The sequence below is a fragment of the Fundulus heteroclitus genome, chromosome 19 (assembly GCF_011125445.2).
Source record: "Fundulus heteroclitus isolate FHET01 chromosome 19, MU-UCD_Fhet_4.1, whole genome shotgun sequence".
Classification (NCBI taxonomy): Eukaryota; Metazoa; Chordata; class Actinopteri; order Cyprinodontiformes; family Fundulidae; genus Fundulus; species Fundulus heteroclitus.
In genome coordinates, this window is record NC_046379.1 from 17,287,772 (window position 1) to 17,305,622 (window position 17,851).

Below are 17,851 nucleotides of genomic sequence, written 5' to 3' on the forward strand. Positions count from 1 at the left end.
CGGTAAACGACTGCTTTTTCCAAATCTAAGACCATGGTTTTTAAACATTGTTGCTATGGAACGTGCAACAGCGACTCGAGGTACGCTGATCAGCCGCATATGAAGGATGTTTTCTTCAAGACTGCCAAGGAGAAATGTGTGCGCTTGGCACACCGGGGCGGTCGGCCTACACAACAGTTCAACCCGGAAAAAGTTACCAAATTCACCTACATATGTAGCAAGCATTTTGTCGGAGGAAAGGGCACAACCGAAGAACATCCTGACCCAATTCCAGCGACATCAAGTCAAGGTAAGAGTATTTTGGTGGCCGACATGTTAATAAAGTAGCGCCTGCTACCATGACAGCATATAGGCTATCATGGTAGCAGGCGCTAACATGATAGCCTGCTACCAGGATAGCTTACTCAAAAACATTTCAAATGAGACAAACATTAAACATATACCCATTCCTGGACGGTGATTGCAAACAACAACAAAAAAAAAAAAACGGCCGACGCTGCCATGATCGCCGCGCAGGAAAAAAAAAACAAAGCTTACCGTTCATCAACTCGGCCAGTTTTCCAGTCTTTTTAAGCCATCGAACCTCAAGCCATCGTTTGAGCTGAAGGTTGGTGTGTTCTTCGACAGTGCGACCAGTAATCCGTGCGCCTGGGACATCGTCTTGGGAAAGTTTAACGGCTGTAAAGTCGGTCATATCGCTGTTTCTGTTGCGCTTGTAATAGCTGGGTTATCCGTGCGTTCTCTCCTGTATGCCCTATCTAAGCGGCAAAAGGGGCGTTGCTCTTGAGACGGTGACGTCACGTGCGCGGTACCGCATTGATGTGACGCCACCTGTCAATCAATCTTGAAGGCTCATCAGTAACTGACCAATCAGCGATTGCAATTTGTCCTAAATTGACATGTACCTTATCTGTGGGGTTGGACACTCTTTCCTTCTGACAACACTGCCGCCCCACCGGGGGATTTTACATTATGAACACATTACAGTCAGAGGGATTTCATTTAAAAACATCTGTAAAAATGGCTTAATGTTGTCAGTGGGCAAAGTACAATTCAAGCATGCATCATCCTGAATGTTTAGAGGATGATTATTCCTTTCCTTAAACCTGATACTGGTAGATGAGGCAAAAAATATGAGCTTCACATTCACAGTCGTTACATAGACTTTGCTGTTGGAGGTTATAGCGGCCTGTGCTACACTTCCACATGGGTGAAGCGATCTTACAGTTGCAGACACATCAGTTTACCTCCACTTCCTCCTTTTATCCCTGTTCTAAGTTGCGTTTGAGAGCAACTAGTGTTGGTGCTGTCTCTTTAAATCTGAATGAGGGACTTCACACCTCACCCCCCTCCAGGTCGCAGAGGGTTCTGCCATTTTTGTTGTATGCTGGGAGTCTGTGTAATAAATCCATCTTGTACCGCTCCGGCTTCAACCATTTGTGTCCGAAACAAAAAAAAAAACGGTTCGGGCCAATCATGTTGCGGTATTGTGGTTTAAGGCGGGACATACCAGCTGTGACGAAGGCAAAAGCTGCTGAGCCCATAGCTGAACCAACACAAACACGGCGGTAGTAGATTTAATTTATCTGCACTCCTAGAGACACAGAAGTACACAACAAAATGGATTTAAGGGCTAAAACTGTGGATTTTGCACAATATGTCCCTTTCAAGGCACCATATTGACTCAAGTTTTCCTGAAGCGGGGCATCTGCAAACTCAACCTTGCTTAAAGACTCCTTAAATTTGCATCCTGCTATATTTTAAGTAAGCACAGCCTTGGTATAGAGGGGACAAAATTAGAAAGCATTATTTTTAAACTGTTGAGATCATAATTCCCATATGCCTGATTAGAAAAACATGGTTATAAAAAATAAATCGGATGAAATATTTCTGTTATTTATCTGTGTTTGATGTCTCCAGGCCAGCACTCAGACCGATGCCCTGCGAGCGCCCGCGCCCCGTCGCCGTCAGATGAAGAACAAGTCGGTTCTGTGCCGACCGTTCACCGTGGACCAGGAAGTCATGTGCCGGATACCGTCACCTTCCCCTGAATTAGAAGGTAACTACATAAAACCTCCTTTAACTGGTTTAGCCAAAATCCATCTTAGGTTTTCAGATGACAGGTGAACACTAACACACTTCGAGGGACTTTAGTGATTAACAGTCTTGTGCAGCTGGCAAACGAACCAACCACACTTTAACACATTTGCATGTACATAATGTAACGCATGAGCGACTGAATGCTGTTTTAACATCATTTTTTTTACCTTCTTGCTGTGTCATGTCTGAAAATGGCAATCCTGAAGAAAATCCTGCTTTTTCTTCTAAAGACAATTAAGCTTTATACTAATTTTACAGTGTAGGGATACAGTCAGATATAAAATGTTCGTATTGTTTTTGTTGAGAAATTTACAAAGTCAACATTCTCCTTATTCTGTTTTATCTGAAGTGAAATGTCTGCGGAGTAGTTCTAAGCAGTCAGCGTTTTACTTGCAGTATTCAGCAGTCAGTCATGAAGAGTGATTGACGGGACAAAGTGCAACAAAACAATGAATACCCAAATTAATAAATTATTATTTTAGAATTGTATTAAAATTCAAAATAAACTCAATAAACAAAATATCATACCTGTTAATAATCCTTTAAATGACAATAGGTGATTGCATGTGTGATAAATACTTTGGAAGTCAGGTAATCAGAGGTATTTCATGGTCCCTGGGTTCCTGCAGAACACAATTAAATTATTGATATGTGTCTATCTACAGTCATTGAATAACTTGGAATATTATTGAAAAGTCAAGTTGTTTCAGTACTTAACTAATTAACAAAGGTAAACGTATAGATTCATTACTCAAAGACAGATGTTTTAAAGGCCTTATTTCTGTTAACAACAATGATTTTTTTGCTGGATTTAAAGAAGCATAGAGTAGTTCCAGAATTTTTGCAGAAGTCTGCCCCCCTCTGGCAACAAGTTGTAATGACACCAGTGTTGTACACGGCATGGGAGACGAGGAAAGGCATCTGCTGCTGCGATTGCACAGGTCACTCGCTCATGAACTGATTCATGGTGCCTATAGAGGCAACAGCAGTAAATAGAGAATAAGTCATTTTCCACATCAGGCAATTATAAGGGAAAGAAAATAAATATTATTTAACTTCTAATCTTGGACAATGCACCTTTTTAAGATTAGCATATTACATCAAACAGATAAACAAATTTTAATACAGAAGTGTGAGCTTAATGAAAAGTATGTTTACTTGCTTAAAGGTTATTTTCAAACGGTACTTTTAAACTGACAAATGACCCATATTTACTGAATATGTCTATGTATTTTATAGGGCTGGGCAAGTTAACGCGTTAATTTCGCGTTAATTCATTAGACTATTAACGGCGATATTTATTTTATCGCGCATTAACGCATGTTGCTCACATGCTTTCAGTCAGTGTCAGTCAGCAGGCACGCTGACTGCAGCGCGCTGTCGGCAGCACTCTCTCGCTCCCCCTCCCCTCTCGTACATGGCTCAGCGGCGCCAGCCAATCAGCACGCAGGCTCAGCCTGGCCCGCGCACTCAGCTCTCACACAAACTTAACACACAAACAGCTGAGAGAGAACGCAGCAGCGAAAAAACACGAACAGAGGAAGTAGCACCGTTCGGCTTTATTTTAATACCGTAAATGAAATCAAGCTGTATGTTTTGTAAAAAGCCGGTTCATTTCAGTGGAAACACAACAAATTTATCTAAGCACGTGAAAAAACATGAAAACGTCGAGCCCCAGAAACGGAGAGAGGAGAGGAAACTTCTGTCACTGCCCCGACAGACCCACAGACTGACGTCTCTGACTGAGGCGTTTCAGTCCTCCAGGGAACATCCAGGTAGATCAGTGGATGGATGGATGGATGTATGGATGGATGGATGGATGGATGGATGGATGGATGTTACTGGAGCCCACACATAACATGTAATTAAGACCTTGAAAGAACCCAGTACATATATTAAAAAGTGTTATTTAAGATAAGATAACATTAGCTAATCCTTTTTTTATCCCACGACGGGGAAATTAATAGGATTAAAGCAACAGGCAGGTGGACACAACACAGACAAAATTACATAAGGATTGAAATATATAAGAGGTGGATTAGCGAAAAAACACTGAACATAACATTATTATTATTATTATTATTATTATTATTATTATTATTATTATTAAATTGTAATAATAAAATAAAAACCACAAAACCCAAAAGGTCAACAGTTTCATGATACATCAAGCTTAGGGACTGGCTAATATACAGCAGGTCAAAAAAGGCCATATTTTGGCTGCAGTGCTTGTTGTTCTCTTATGAAGAAAAGATCAACTAGTGCACTAAATTCAATAGATGGGTTGAAAATATCCAGTATAAAATAAGTGCTACAAATGTTACAACACTTTTGTTCATATGGCAGCAGAACATTAAAATAAAAGTGCTCTTTACACTACTTTTGAATTCATTCTTGGAGTTTGTAAATACAATGCGATTAATCGCGATTAATCAGGGCGATTAATCGCGATTAAATATTTTAATCGTTGCCCAGCCCTAGTATTTTATAATACCACTCAAGGCCCCTAAAGGTTCAAGTCTAGAATAATGAAATTTCTGTTTGGTCTTTTATTCATTTTATTTTTGCTATATGATGCTTTTTGGTAATAAATCTCATATGTTCGGAAAGCCTGTAAAGCAAATGCGTTTCTGCGTTGAGTCGCAGCGTTTATGTGGGTGAAGCTCATGAAAAGTATTCTCTTTGCCATTTCCAAACAGCTTATTCTGCTTTTTACTCTCATTATCTAAAATATTTTTTTTCCTCCATCTGTTCGTCAGTAAATCGTTCTACCCACCTTCCTTTAATTAATGTTTCAGGCTTTTGCAGGGTCTATACTTAAAACCTACCAGCTGTGCTTTTGTACGCATACTCTGACAATAGGCTTAAAAAGGACGGACAACAAAAACATGGAAGTGTGGAAAAACGTGTAATTTTGACATGAAAAATGTGTAGGAACTATGAATCCATCAAATACTCTATAAACACGATGCACCTCTCTTCCATATGCAGATGATTAAATAGTAGTGGCAGCAATACACAAATGTTGGCTTAGTAAAAGGTAGCGGTATGTAAAATAAAATTCTCTTTTGAATTGTTCTTGTTTGCACTCCACCCCAATTCTCTAAACTCGGATCATTCTGACTGCTCTGTGAATACAGATTTATTTTTTTTACTTAATTTGTCATCTTTGGTACTAAGATGAGAAGAAAAAGCTATGTCACATCTTTTATTGAACATTCTTTTTCTGGGGTTTATTGAAATAGTTGTCTTAACCATTGCACCAGCTCTACTAGATAAGCCCCCGGAGTCCGACCAACTATCCAGATCGCCGGCGAGGTCTCCGAAACCGCAGGGGGAAACTGAGCCGAGCAACCTCACGCCAGCTCGCCTCACCGGGCGCCATTTCCTGGGTAAAAGGGAGACTGATTCCAACTGCAAGGTGTGCTGCCAGCAAAGGAAGAGGAAGCTGGATGAAGAGGAAACGGCCTGGAAGAAGCAGAAGATGGAGGACGGCAGTGATGAGCCAGAGAAGGATAGGGACCTTTCTGTCAGCGAGAAGAGAAACGATGACGAGGAGGAGGAGGAGGAGCGGGAGTCTGAAATAGATTTAGGCAGTATGAAGAGGCTGACGCCATATTACTGTAAGACATGTACTGAAGAGCCCAGCCTCTGTCCTGTGCCTTGTTTTGAACTCTACCACACAAAATTTAACTATGACGCGGGTGAGCCTACCAAGTAACCGAAAGACTTCACTTCACACCAGTAAACCTGTTTTAAAGCTTATCGATGGAGTCTAATGTTTTTATGTGCTGTCGTTGGTTACTGACTTCCCTTTGAGGGTTGAGTTTGTCACCCGAGTTTTTCTCTCTTCGGTTTCCTGATCTGTTTTTTGAGAAGCCATCTCTCATCTCCGACTGCGGACGAAGAAAGCTGCAGCTTTAAATATTCCTGTTCAGTCCCACACTACCGTCTGTGCTAATCCCAAACCATGCTGCGAGCTTTTAGCACTAATCCGAAAACATCCTGTCTTTTCTTTATAATTACAGGGTTCCTACAGTCTAGAAAAGCAAAGGGTGGAATTTTTCTCTTTTTTTTTTTTCAGTATTTTTTAAGGCTGGATCGGTGTGGATAACTTAAAAATGTAAAAACATTTTGTAATCTATAATGGATGCTTTTCAGCATGAATAAGCAACTATCAGATTTGTTGGTTTGATGTGTCGAGATAATGACATGACAACTATATATACAAAAAAAGAGAAAAAAACAGTCTCAATTGTCTTTAGATAAAGAGCCTATGAAACTGTTTTCAAGAAAGATTTCAGGAACTGAATAAAAAAAAATATAAGAAAATAGGTGGTGCAAAAAAAACTTTCAGAGCTCTCAACTCAATCTGAGGGGATGTGGTAACATTAAAGTTAAAGTGAGCTCTCACCTCAAGATAAAGACTTCATCAAATTATCATTTTTAAACAAGGTATAGATGATCACGTGACAACAACAAAATGAGACAAAATTATCTTTAGGTTTCATCTTGCGATTTATGGAGCCATTTTAAGAAGAGTGGAAAAAAAAAGTATAATTGCTACAAAACCATGTGATTAGCGCAACAAGATATAATCATGACCCAGTTTGTCATTGGGTCATCAGTTTTGGGAGAAAATCATTACCTGGATATGTATGAGGTCTTATTTTGAGATGAAAATACTGAATCATTTTTGTTTTGTGCAACAAAATGATCTTTAGATAAAGATTCATTTGTGATGCTGTTGCTATATAAAACAAGCTAGGAGTTTTATCTTGAAATAAAATTATTCAACATTGTATTTCAAGATAAAGATATAAGTAACTGATCAGCACAACAAAATGATCTGGTGTTCTCATCTTAAAATGGTGACCTAATTAAACTGTTATCCCCCCAGAAACACTTTTGTCTCAAAATTATGAGACAATTGAACTGATTTCAACCTCAAGAAGTCATTATGTCAAGATGGAAGATCTTAGAAGGCCTCTAGATGATTAAAATTCATTTCCGTTCATATCATTTGTGGTTTTAAAGGTATTGACTGAAAATCAGCTTACACATAAACATTTATACAACTTTGTGTCAAGAATTGTTGTGGCTAAAATATATTTTTTTCACACTGCCACCAACACCCAAACAGTTTGAAAAGTGGACAAAATCGCATTAAACGTGTATTGATTTGAACACTTTTTGTCTGTAAGGTGTAAAGCATGCGTTGGAACCCTGTTATTATGTGAAATTACAGTTTAGTCTCCACTCCGCTGGTTTGCTGTAGGCCTACTTTGTGTTGACATTGCTTTAAGGGTTGAGGACGAAATACTTGAAGGGCTTCCCTAATTCTCTGAGCCTACTGTAAGATCTAATAAAAAAAATTACCTCATGAATATACGTGTCAGAATACATTACATGGTCATGAAAGAGATGTCAAAGTCACGGCGCTTTGTCAACTTTCACTCATTGTATGTCATCCTTTTACAGCACAGGTTTTTGTTTTTATTTTAACGTGTCCTTGGAAGAACAAGTGCAACATTGTTTTATTCAACTTTTTATGAGAGATTTTCTTTTTTCACCGCCTGTTCCTTTGCCTTGTGCCATGTTTATTTTCTAAGAAATATTTCAGTGTTAAGTTGGTTGATTTCCTGTCGTTTAAAAAAAACAAAACACTAATTTATGGTGAAATTTGCTGCATTTTAGAGAAAACTGTGTGGATTTGTGGGTGCAAAGTTTTTAATCCCTCATGTGTCCAACAAAGAGTTTGTAAGCATCACATTGCAGAGCGTTAATGAGAATAAAATACTGCTGCCACTATGCTGTAATTTGATCTGGAAGCGAAGGTTTGTATCAAACGCAGAGGGCCACCTGTAACTTCAAATCAACCATGTTCAGCTGGTCTGTTTCTGTTACACTTTGACTGTTTCAAGTTACAGCGAAAGCCTTCATAGCACCTTGCTACTGATGCATCCGAGCTGAATCCAGCTTTGTACGACAATGGTAACGTTTTGACATCAAATCTTGTTTGCTTAGGATTTGTTTTTTTTTTTTTTTCAAAGTTGGTTTTAAAAAAAATATGTCTGAATAAAGATTTTTTTTTTTTAAAGAAAGAAAACGAGCCTGTTTATTTCTCTGATTTTGAGAAGATTATTATTGGACGGTCTACAGAAAGCATGTTTCTTCACAGGTTTTTTTATGACAAAGTAGGTCATTGTTAGTCAAACAAACCTGGGTTCACGTTTAGGACTGAAGAAAAGTCTGGAAGCGCCACAGCGGATAAAATGTGTAGAAGGCGACACCTGCCGGCCAAATGCCAGTATTGCACTAATGTTGATCCAAGCGAACAGAATACGCAGGAGTAATAAGGTAATACAACTTTTAAATTAATTTTATATAACTCATATATGTTTATTGATTTAAAAAAAGATGGAGAAACCTATATTGCTGTTTGTAAAATCCATTTGCGGCATTTTAAACATGGGTTGGATTAGAAAGGAGTTGAAAATTGCGTACAATCTTGAAAAATACATATACTCAAAAATCTTTTGTCATATTGCAAGTGTGTTGGTATGTTATAGAGATTAAGGTTAATGCGTATGATCAGTGTTATAACTTTATAACTTAATTATAACAGTGTTCTAACTTTATAAACAAACTAATCCTCCCTTTACCCACCGCAATTCCAGCTGCAGCCAGAGAGGAAAGCATGTAGGCGTTCATGGTTCCAGTAACAGTCCATGTCCCAGTGCCTATGGTCATATATTTCCAGCACATGCCGGGATGTGCCATTTCACTTTGTATGAAATAGGAGTAACTGGGAGTCACTGGAGCTGGAAGTTTCTTGTTTTCCAGATACTGGTGCCGATTGCTTTGCGCCCACAGACCAAGGATATGAAAGATGCAGCTGTACAGATGGAAAAATGTGATGAAGAGGAAAAACAAGGAAAATAAATCCCCCAGTATAGGTAAAGATTAAAAGATGTTGGATTTTTATCCAGATCAGTGTATAATTACATCCCATAAAGCAAAATTCCCTGTTGGAATCGGTCATGAGCCCCCAGAGAATTTAATCTGTGCCTAGTTCAATTAAGCATTACTTTAATTTGTATGTCCTAGAATGAAGCAAAAAATAACTAACTGAACTACAAGCTTCCTTAAAAATCAAATCTCTTTTGGATTCCTCCCAATACTTGCATTGATAAAAACGTCTCAAACTCCAGTCCTCAAGGGCCCATGTCCTTCAACCTTTAGACGTCTGCTTAAAGACACCTAAATCGAAAAATTAGTCATCAACAGGACACTATTGGACGTGGTTGCTTGGCGTGGAGGTAATATTGACTCAAATATATTGGATTACAGACCCATCTGAAAGCAACACGTTTCTGGCCGTTAAGGACTGGATTTTACGACGACCGTCTCAGTGGAATTGAGATAAAATCTTTCACAGAACCTTGTAAAACTATTCTCACTCCCTAAACTGTTTAAAATTTCTAACGTTACAACTTTAATGCCTTTATTAGGATTTTATGTGAGTAGTGTCGAGTAAACTTCAGGGAAACTAGTAAGTTCAACAGGTTGGCAGAATAGGCATATAGCAGACAGAATACCGGAGATATTTTATTAGTCCTGAAACCATCTAATTTTGTTATCTACTCCTTAAACTCACACTCAGCACTGAAGTCTACTTTCTACTCCTTCGTTCGCTCTCATGTGTATCTCTGTTGTGGATCGAAGCAGTTCCTCCTATTCTGTAGACATTAAGTTTGAAGTCGGGACTCGCAGAAAGCACAGAGATAAAATGGCAGTGCAGACGGACCTGCTTCAGGCTGATGGCTCAGAGAGAAGCACAGAGGCAGCGGATCATGAACCTGGCAACCAGCCTGAGACGAGCAACTCTGCCATCAGGCAAAGATCAGCTTCCTGGTGATGGATCTGGAAGCTGACCTCCAACCTGGAGAGCTGTCACATCATTCTTGGTCACTAACTTTTGCTAACCCTGTAACCCTTACACTGTTAAAAATAGAATTGATTCAGGTATAAAAACATAAACACAGACAGTATTTTTCTTTTTCCTTTTGTTTTCACTGAATCATCACTCATCTGTTCAGCAGCAAGAAGTGAAGTGAGTGAAGAGAGCCAGATACGGTTCCTAAATGGGTACAAAACCCGGAAATATCTCATCAAACCCAAATATGCTGATGCTGTGATCAGAGCTTTGTGCTCAGTCTCTTTCACAATCAGTGACACCTTTGGCACATTATGAGAATTTATTCAAATAAATGATTTGATTATATTCTTTACTTCCACTTTACTGGGAGGTAAGGTTTGCAAAAGCTGATTACTTCACTATCGGACGTTTTGGTTTTAGCACCCAGTGACCTCATGTCCATGAATTGCGCTCCAGAGCAAATCTGAATCCCAATCTCTGAGCACCTAGTTTGCCTACATTTAAATTAGGCGTTTTTGCATGGATTTAGGGGCAGATCTGCTTAAATGATTGTGTATCTAATGTATGTAAAAGGGCAAAACGTGTGCAAGCCACAAAGAAGGGCGCAGCTCTCTGTCACTTTGGTACATGCACTTTTTTTTAAAGTGATCAAACGTCTACGCCGTCACATGTTGGAAAAAGCATATTTGCCCCGAGGATTTGGAGAAAATAATAATTTAAGCAAAAAGAGAACAAGACAAAACTCAAAAGGTATTGAAAAAAAAAACAACAACAAAGCAGCGAGCAGAATTAGATGCAATAGTGGGTTTTATTCTGCCAACGTGTTGATGACTAACACAACCCAATGAGCTCACTGTGGAAGCATAACAGGTGCTAATACTGTACACATGCAGACCTGCTGCTAGGTTTGTTTTGGTGAGTGGCTCACAATGCCACACGCTTACTGGCGTTCCTACACAGTATTATAGAGTGAAAAGGTTTTGAATTTGCTTCTTTTCATCCTCCAGGACCAAATAGGTTTGAAAAAGCAATAATTATGGACAAATATTTGAGTTTCCAGCCTTATTTCACAATATCAAAGAAGAAAAAAGCTTCCACATCCATTGTCTTTGATTTCTCACATTATGGCCTATAGGCCTTTATCAAACTCTGATTTGATATTTAGGTACTAAGGCTTCTAATGATTTCTCTTCTCTTGGTTATGTGTTTGCCTTTTGAAGGAGTTTATAACTCCTATAGTCGTATTTTAGAGCAGGTTTTTGTTTTTTGCACTGCGAACTAGTTCTGCTGATCGAAATGTTTTAGGAACCACTGGCCTCTCCAAAATACTCATCATCTACCTGCAGTGAATTTATGGAAAGTACCGCTGATTAAAATATCATCATAAGTTTTTTACTTTCTGACAATGTTTGACTTTTCAGTGTCTAATTTTTCAATACCAAATCTCTTTTCAATGTCGCTGCAAGCTGTCACTGTTTTAGCTCCGTAACAGCCTTGCCTTTACCTGCTGAAGCGAAGGGTCCGCAACTGCTTGGTTTTACCACAAACATGGTATACGTAGACGTCTCATTGGGCGCAGGTTTGCATATATATATATATATATATATATATATATATATATATATATATATATATATATATATATATATATATATATGTGTGTGTGTGTGTGTGTGTGTCTGTCTTATGAATATAAAAATCAATTGGTTAAATCGAAACATTGTGGTCTTCATTATTTTTATAAAACTGTGTGAACCTTTTACGATCTGGTATACACAGATTAGCAACAGACCTTTTGGGGGAGTGTTAAAGAGATAAAATTACTAATATGAGAAAATAGTCATAGGAGAATACAGTAAAAAAAAGTCAAACGCAGTAATATTGTGAGAAAAACGTCATATTATGAGAATTAAGGGGGAACATTTCCAGAATAGTCACAGTTTGCAGAACTATCTTAGTCCTGGAGTAATAGGGCCAGGTTAGATTATTTTAATGATTTTTATTCTTTACGAGAATAAAGTCAGGAGAATGATGCCAAAGGGATACGAAAATAAACTCGTAACATTACAAAATTAAAAGTATTACAAATATAAAATATTATGTGATTAAAGTCCCTCCTCTTTTCCTAAGTGGCTTTTTTTTCCCGTCACATTATGTGGATGTCCTGTCTCCGGATTCTCCCAACTGAGCTGTGAATCTTTACATCTTCTCCAGGTTCACTCTAGGCCGATTTCATTTTATAATTTTCCCTCTACCAGCTACAAACTGAAGGTGGATATTTCTCTCAGGTTCTGTGTCAGGCCTTTGCTGGATGTTTTTTGGCTGGACACTACTCGCTGCAGTTCTTTGGACATGATTATCACAAAGCTGACATATTCCCAAGTTTTGGTTGAGAGGACATTAAAAACGTGTGAAAATAGCAAATAAAACTCTTCAGAAATACTATTAGGTCTAGTGTATGTTTAAAGAGAGAAGGTCTGTCTGCTTGGAAGCATAAGGTCAAGATAAATGAGAAACCACTCAAGACGTTTGTATGTTTTGAAACATCAGGCCTGAGATTGGGCCATCTTATTTCCAGAGCGACTGAGAAAACGTCAGGCAGGTAAAACTCTGGGAAAGAAGTATTTCAGCCATTTTTAACAATACTACACTCCCATCCTGGCGGTCAGAGGAGCAGCAGGAACACGAGAGACCGGCTGCAGGACTCTCAGGTGTCTGTTTTACAGAAGAGAACAACATTTCCTGGGAGAGACCCTTTTTCTTGTTTGAATAACATCAAAAGGGGAGTCTAACATTTAGAGATTTTATTTCCGATTATATTTAATGAAATGTTGTTGGCCCAGCTGTTTCAGCGCTTTCTCTGCATAAAAGTGATATCTGCCTCCGGGACACTCAGAAATATTGCCAGTTCCTGGCAATTCAGCACAGAAAAGATTTACATGTCAATTATCTGGCAGTGTTTTATTAAATGTGAGCGTTACTCTTAGTGCCTCATTCATTCATAAATCCTATTTTATTCCCTTTTAAACTCCATGTGGTTTTATTCACTTTCCTAACTAAAGGAGTTTGTTATTTTTCAACTGATTGTGTTACTTGTATTTAAAAGCAAAGGTTCAGATCATTTTTAAGACAATTTAGTTGAGTTTCGCCTTTCACAATCCATGTTACTCTTGATAAATTAAATGTTCCATTCCTGTATATGTTCTTTTACCATGTTACTGCTGCTTTAGAACTTCTTACAAAGAACCCCCAAATAATTTGCTCATTTCACACACAGAAGGTTAAGTTTTAGAAAAAGTTAGAGCATAGTTTGTGGAGTTAGAATTGTCCCTGCATTAAAAAAAAGAAAAACTTGTCTAGTTCAACTAGGTAAATGTATCAAGACTTGAGCTCTTATCTTTTTTTGAAGGGGTGTTCATAATAACTAGGCTCTCCGGTTTTGTGTCCATGTGAAGAACACTATCAAGCTTTGCTGGAAATACATTTACTGTTAATTAAATCTGGGATTTGTAACCCCCCCCCCTCAAAATGTATTTTCTAAAACTAACATGATACAAGACCTCACTATAAATGTTAAAATCTAGAGGAACATGGCTGCAAACAAATCTGTTCAGTCTGAGCCAAGTTCCTTTTCCTTTAAAGTTAATTTGGATGGCAAATGCAGATTATCTTGATAAACTACCTTTAAATGCTTCCAGAGGAATGTGCCCTGACAAACTAGCAGCTCCCTCATCTAAAAAGGAGCCTTTAAACTTATCAGCAACTGATCTTATTTTCTTGCCACAGACTAAACATCATGTTATTAAATTTAAGTGTTAGGTCAATAAAAAGGTAGATGGTGTTTAGAACCCTTGAGATTGAATTGCAGCTACACACCTGTGACTGGTGGAAACAATAATCCAGCATAGCAGCAAGTTAGAAATCTTTATTTAATACTTATGAACAAACCAGAAAAAGCTGTAACTAGTCAGTTAGTCAGTATAACCCATAAAACCATCTGGACTGTCTGAGACAGAAACTTACTAAATCTCAACAAAGATGGACCAACTTGTCACAGTAAAAGAAAAGTGACCACGGTAGTAGCTTTAAAAGGAAGAGAGCGGTCAATGTAAGCCGGACTGGAGTTACAACTTTAAGAAAAAATTTTAAAATCTTTTTTTCCAGTCCCACTGAAAAATTAAGAAAACTATAATAATATAAACACAAAAAAGGACTTGAACAAAGCAATGACTTGTGGAAGCAGCGTCAACTACAAGGATCATTTTAAAATGATGTAGGAACCAAAGAAAAACCTCGTAGGTAAAAACTCTTATAAAGCGAAACATTCAAGCTGCTGCAAGTGTCAGTTTTAATATTTAACATGTTTTCAACAAAGCCTGAGAAAAAACCTTAAAAACTTTCAAAACCAGCAGAACTGTCGCTATCCATTACGCTCGTCAGTGTTTTTGAAACTTGGATTAAAGCAAGAAAAGCCGACATCTGCGCCTTAAAGTCGCTGCTTAGGCCAGGTCTTCGTCACCCTCTTCTTCAAACTCTCCCTCTTCTTCTGCGGTGGCCTCCTGATACTGCTGGTACTCGGACACCAGGTCGTTCATGTTGCTCTCGGCCTCGGTGAACTCCATCTCGTCCATGCCCTCGCCGGTGTACCTGTGACGACACAACTTTAGGATCTGCGAAATGCCCCCGGCACACCAACGCGGCCCCGCTGTGCTCTACTCACCAGTGGAGAAAAGCTTTGCGGCGGAACATGGCGGTGAACTGCTCAGAGATGCGCTTGAACAGCTCCTGGATGGCCGTGCTGTTCCCGATGAAAGTGGCGGCCATCTTGAGGCCGCGCGGCGGGATGTCACAGACCGCCGTCTTCACGTTGTTTGGGATCCACTCGACGAAGTAGCTGCTGTTCTTGTTCTGCACGTTCAGCATCTGCTCGTCCACTTCTTTCATTGACATCCGGCCTCGGAAGATGGCGGCTACTGTGAGGTAGCGACCGTGGCGGGGATCACAAGCTGCCATCATGTTTTTGGCATCGAACATCTGCATGGTGAGCTCAGGAACTGTCAGGGCCCTTGAAAAGACAGACAGACACATTCAGATGATGATTTGTTTTTACGCGTTAACAACATAAAAAAGGTGGATTTGGGAGCCGCCTCTACCTGTACTGCTGGCTGCCTCGGCTCGTCAGCGGGGCAAAGCCTGGCATGAAGAAGTGCAGTCTGGGGAACGGCACCATGTTGACGGCCAGTTTCCTCAGATCGGCGTTCAGCTGACCGGGGAAGCGCAAACAGGTGGTGACGCCGCTCATGGTGGCTGAGACCAGGTGGTTTAGATCGCCGTAGGTGGGTGTGGTGAGTTTTAATGTACGGAAGCAGATGTCGTACAGAGCCTCGTTGTCGATGCAGTAGGTCTCGTCGGTGTTCTCAACCAGCTGGTGGACGGAGAGGGTGGCGTTGTAGGGCTCCACCACAGTGTCCGACACCTGCCAGGGGGAAACAGGAAAACAAAGGAAACCGTGACTATGGAAGCTAGTGTAACATTAGGAGGAAGCAGCTATTAGGCCGAGCATTGTATCTGAACATATTTGAATGCAGGATATAAACCTTAGGTGAAGGCACGACGCTGAAAGTGTTCATGATGCGGTCTGGGTACTCCTCTCGGATCTTGCTGATTAGGAGTGTGCCCATGCCGGAGCCCGTGCCTCCTCCCAGGGAGTGGGTGAGCTGGAAACCCTGCAGACAGTCGCAGCTCTCAGCCTCTTTTCTCACCACATCCAGAACCGAGTCCACTAGCTCAGCTCCTTCGGTGTAGTGGCCTTTAGCCCAGTTGTTACCCGCACCGCTCTGGCCTGTTACACGAAATACCAAAAAGAAAAAAGTTAGCTTACTTTATAACAAACCAGAAAGACTTCATCGAGAAGATGGTTTAAGGGGCTGCCATGACTAGTAGTTTTAGTTAATGACAACTGTACAGATTTGCACCAGTTTTCAGAATATTTTATTTCAAAATGGATGTAATGGTTATAGTAGCCCTTAGTTGCAGTCTGCTGGAGGGTTGCATGTGTAAATCAACAGCATGTCTGCATGTTAATATAAAGGTTTTATCCAGCCTGACTTCTTCCTGTCTTAGTCAGATCCATTTAGATTTCCTTACATTTTAAATGAATAGCTTCAAAAAATTTCATTGCATGCATGAATGAAATAAGACTCCTTTGTTTCCAGTTCAGATGAATCATGTTTACATACTGCACCGCCTGGAAACTTTGTAGGTGGGAAAAGTTGAGGAATTCATAGATGCATTAATGTTTCATTTTTCTGTAGCAGCCCTATATTGTGATTTTTTTAAATTTAAAAACCAAATGCTTGCAGTAATATACTCACCAAAAACAAAGTTGTCAGGTCTAAACACCTGCCCAAAGGGACCAGACCTCACAGAGTCCATAGTGCCCGGCTCCAAGTCCACCAGCACAGCACGGGGGACATACTTTCCACCTAGGATCAGGGGAGGAGTACATATCATTAAAATGGCCTCCAAGAGAGTTGGACAGGAGTGTTTGTTTATTTATTAAAATAAAATAAAATAAAAAAAGCCTAGAAATATTTTCTGGGGGTACAAAGAGAAATATGCTATTAAAATCTATGCAGATATTAATTATAAACGGTTTGCGGGACAAGAATCACGTACAGTTTTCCCCATCAACTGTAATTCTAATTCGTTTTTTCCGCAGTTACAAAAAAGCCGACGAAGTCAACATTGGGGAGAAAACCGTTAGCAACTGGTGGCAATGGTTCTAGGGAGTCATGGAAACGGTTCCTTAGAAGCCATTGAATTCAAACAAGAGAATGTGAAGGCCCTCTGCCGGGCGTTAACGGTACAAAAACGTTTTTTTTTCCCCCAGGAGATATTAAGTTACTTCGAACTCCACTAAAGTTTAGCGCAGTAAAACAGCGTCGAAACAAACCTGACGCCTCGTTGTAGTATACGTTGATCCGGTCCAGCTGCAGGTCACTGTCTCCATGGTATGTCCCGGTTGGGTCAATGCCGTGTTCGTCACTGATCACCTCCCAGAACTAAAAACGCAGAAATGAAAAAAAAAAAAAAACGATTAAAATAATTATTTGAGCTGCGAGACTTACCAGAAGTAACAGAAACCAACGGCTATGGTTAGCTCTTTAGCTAACGGCTACGTTAGCTTTTTCTGTTTAGCTAGCTAACGGTACTTTAGCTGCCCGCGCAAACTAAATATAACTTTTCACACGGCGTCCCAACGAATTTAACCTTCACTTTTACACATAAGTATATTCTAACCTTCGCTCCGATCTGGTTGCCGCATTGGCCAGCCTGCAGATGAACGATCTCTCTCATTTTTATCGAAGTAAAGGCTTTCGGGTCGTTCCAAGAACTGTTAAGGTTGCGCTCTCTCTTTGCTACCTATCGCCAGGTCTCCCGCAAAGTACTATAAACGGACAAGGCGGGAACGTTGATCAACGGTTGCCATATGGTACTCGCAACGCGATTGGATAAACATGATTTCAGTCAAACCAAAAATGGCTTCTGATTGGTCAGTGTAACTTGGCTTCAAAACATTGATTGGAACGCGGGCGAACGAAGGGGAGGGGTTGGCGCGAGCACCCGGTCACCTTGGTAACTAAAACTAACATTTAAAACAAGCTCCTTGGTGTTTTTGTCCCGAGTGGTTTCCAGCAAAACGTTTTTAAAAACGAATTTCAACGGTGATTATTTGTTATTTTTTGTAACAAATTTTGATACAGTGCTTTTTGATTTGATTTTTTTTTAATTTTGTAAATAATTTCT

At 39.7% G+C, this 17,851-nt stretch overlaps 2 protein-coding genes across 7 annotated transcripts in view; one reads left to right on the plus strand and one right to left on the minus strand.

The window, feature by feature from the left end:
- LOC105925588 (zinc finger MYM-type protein 4) overlaps positions 1 to 6,422 on the plus strand; it is a 38,047-nt gene extending 31,625 nt beyond the window's left edge. For all 6 annotated transcript variants that reach the window (XM_036151163.1, XM_036151159.1, XM_036151157.1 and 3 more), the window contains 2 exons: positions 1,921 to 2,059; positions 5,367 to 6,422. In XM_036151163.1, coding sequence (XP_036007056.1) covers positions 1,921 to 2,059; positions 5,367 to 5,821 — 594 coding nt within the window. In that variant the 3' untranslated portion in view covers positions 5,822 to 6,422. The remainder of the gene's footprint in view (positions 1 to 1,920; positions 2,060 to 5,366) is intronic.
- A 7,530-nt stretch (positions 6,423 to 13,952) lies between these two features.
- On the minus strand, positions 13,953 to 17,506 carry LOC118556597 (tubulin beta-1 chain-like). Its single transcript, XM_036150683.1, has 7 exons — positions 17,345 to 17,506; positions 16,998 to 17,106; positions 16,417 to 16,527; positions 15,640 to 15,884; positions 15,196 to 15,518; positions 14,763 to 15,107; positions 13,953 to 14,689 (listed from the first exon to the last, which is right to left on the minus strand). Exons 1-7 carry the CDS (start codon positions 17,399 to 17,401, stop codon positions 14,542 to 14,544), a joined length of 1,338 nt encoding a protein of 445 aa, XP_036006576.1. The 5' UTR covers positions 17,402 to 17,506; the 3' UTR covers positions 13,953 to 14,541.
- Between the last annotated feature and the right edge of the window lie 345 nt (positions 17,507 to 17,851).

Bases quoted from the DNA above. Each gene is read 5' to 3' on its own strand.
- LOC118556597 (XM_036150683.1), bottom strand. From the start codon at position 17,401: ATGAGAGAGATCGTTCATCTGCAGGCTGGCCAATGCGGCAACCAGATC. The intron at 15,519-15,639 runs GTTTATATCCTG...TCCCCCTGGCAG, and splicing joins GCGTCGTGCCTTCACCTAAG to GTGTCGGACACTGTGGTGGA. The intron at 14,690-14,762 runs GTGAGTAGAGCA...GTGTCGTCACAG, and splicing joins CGCAAAGCTTTTCTCCACTG to GTACACCGGCGAGGGCATGG.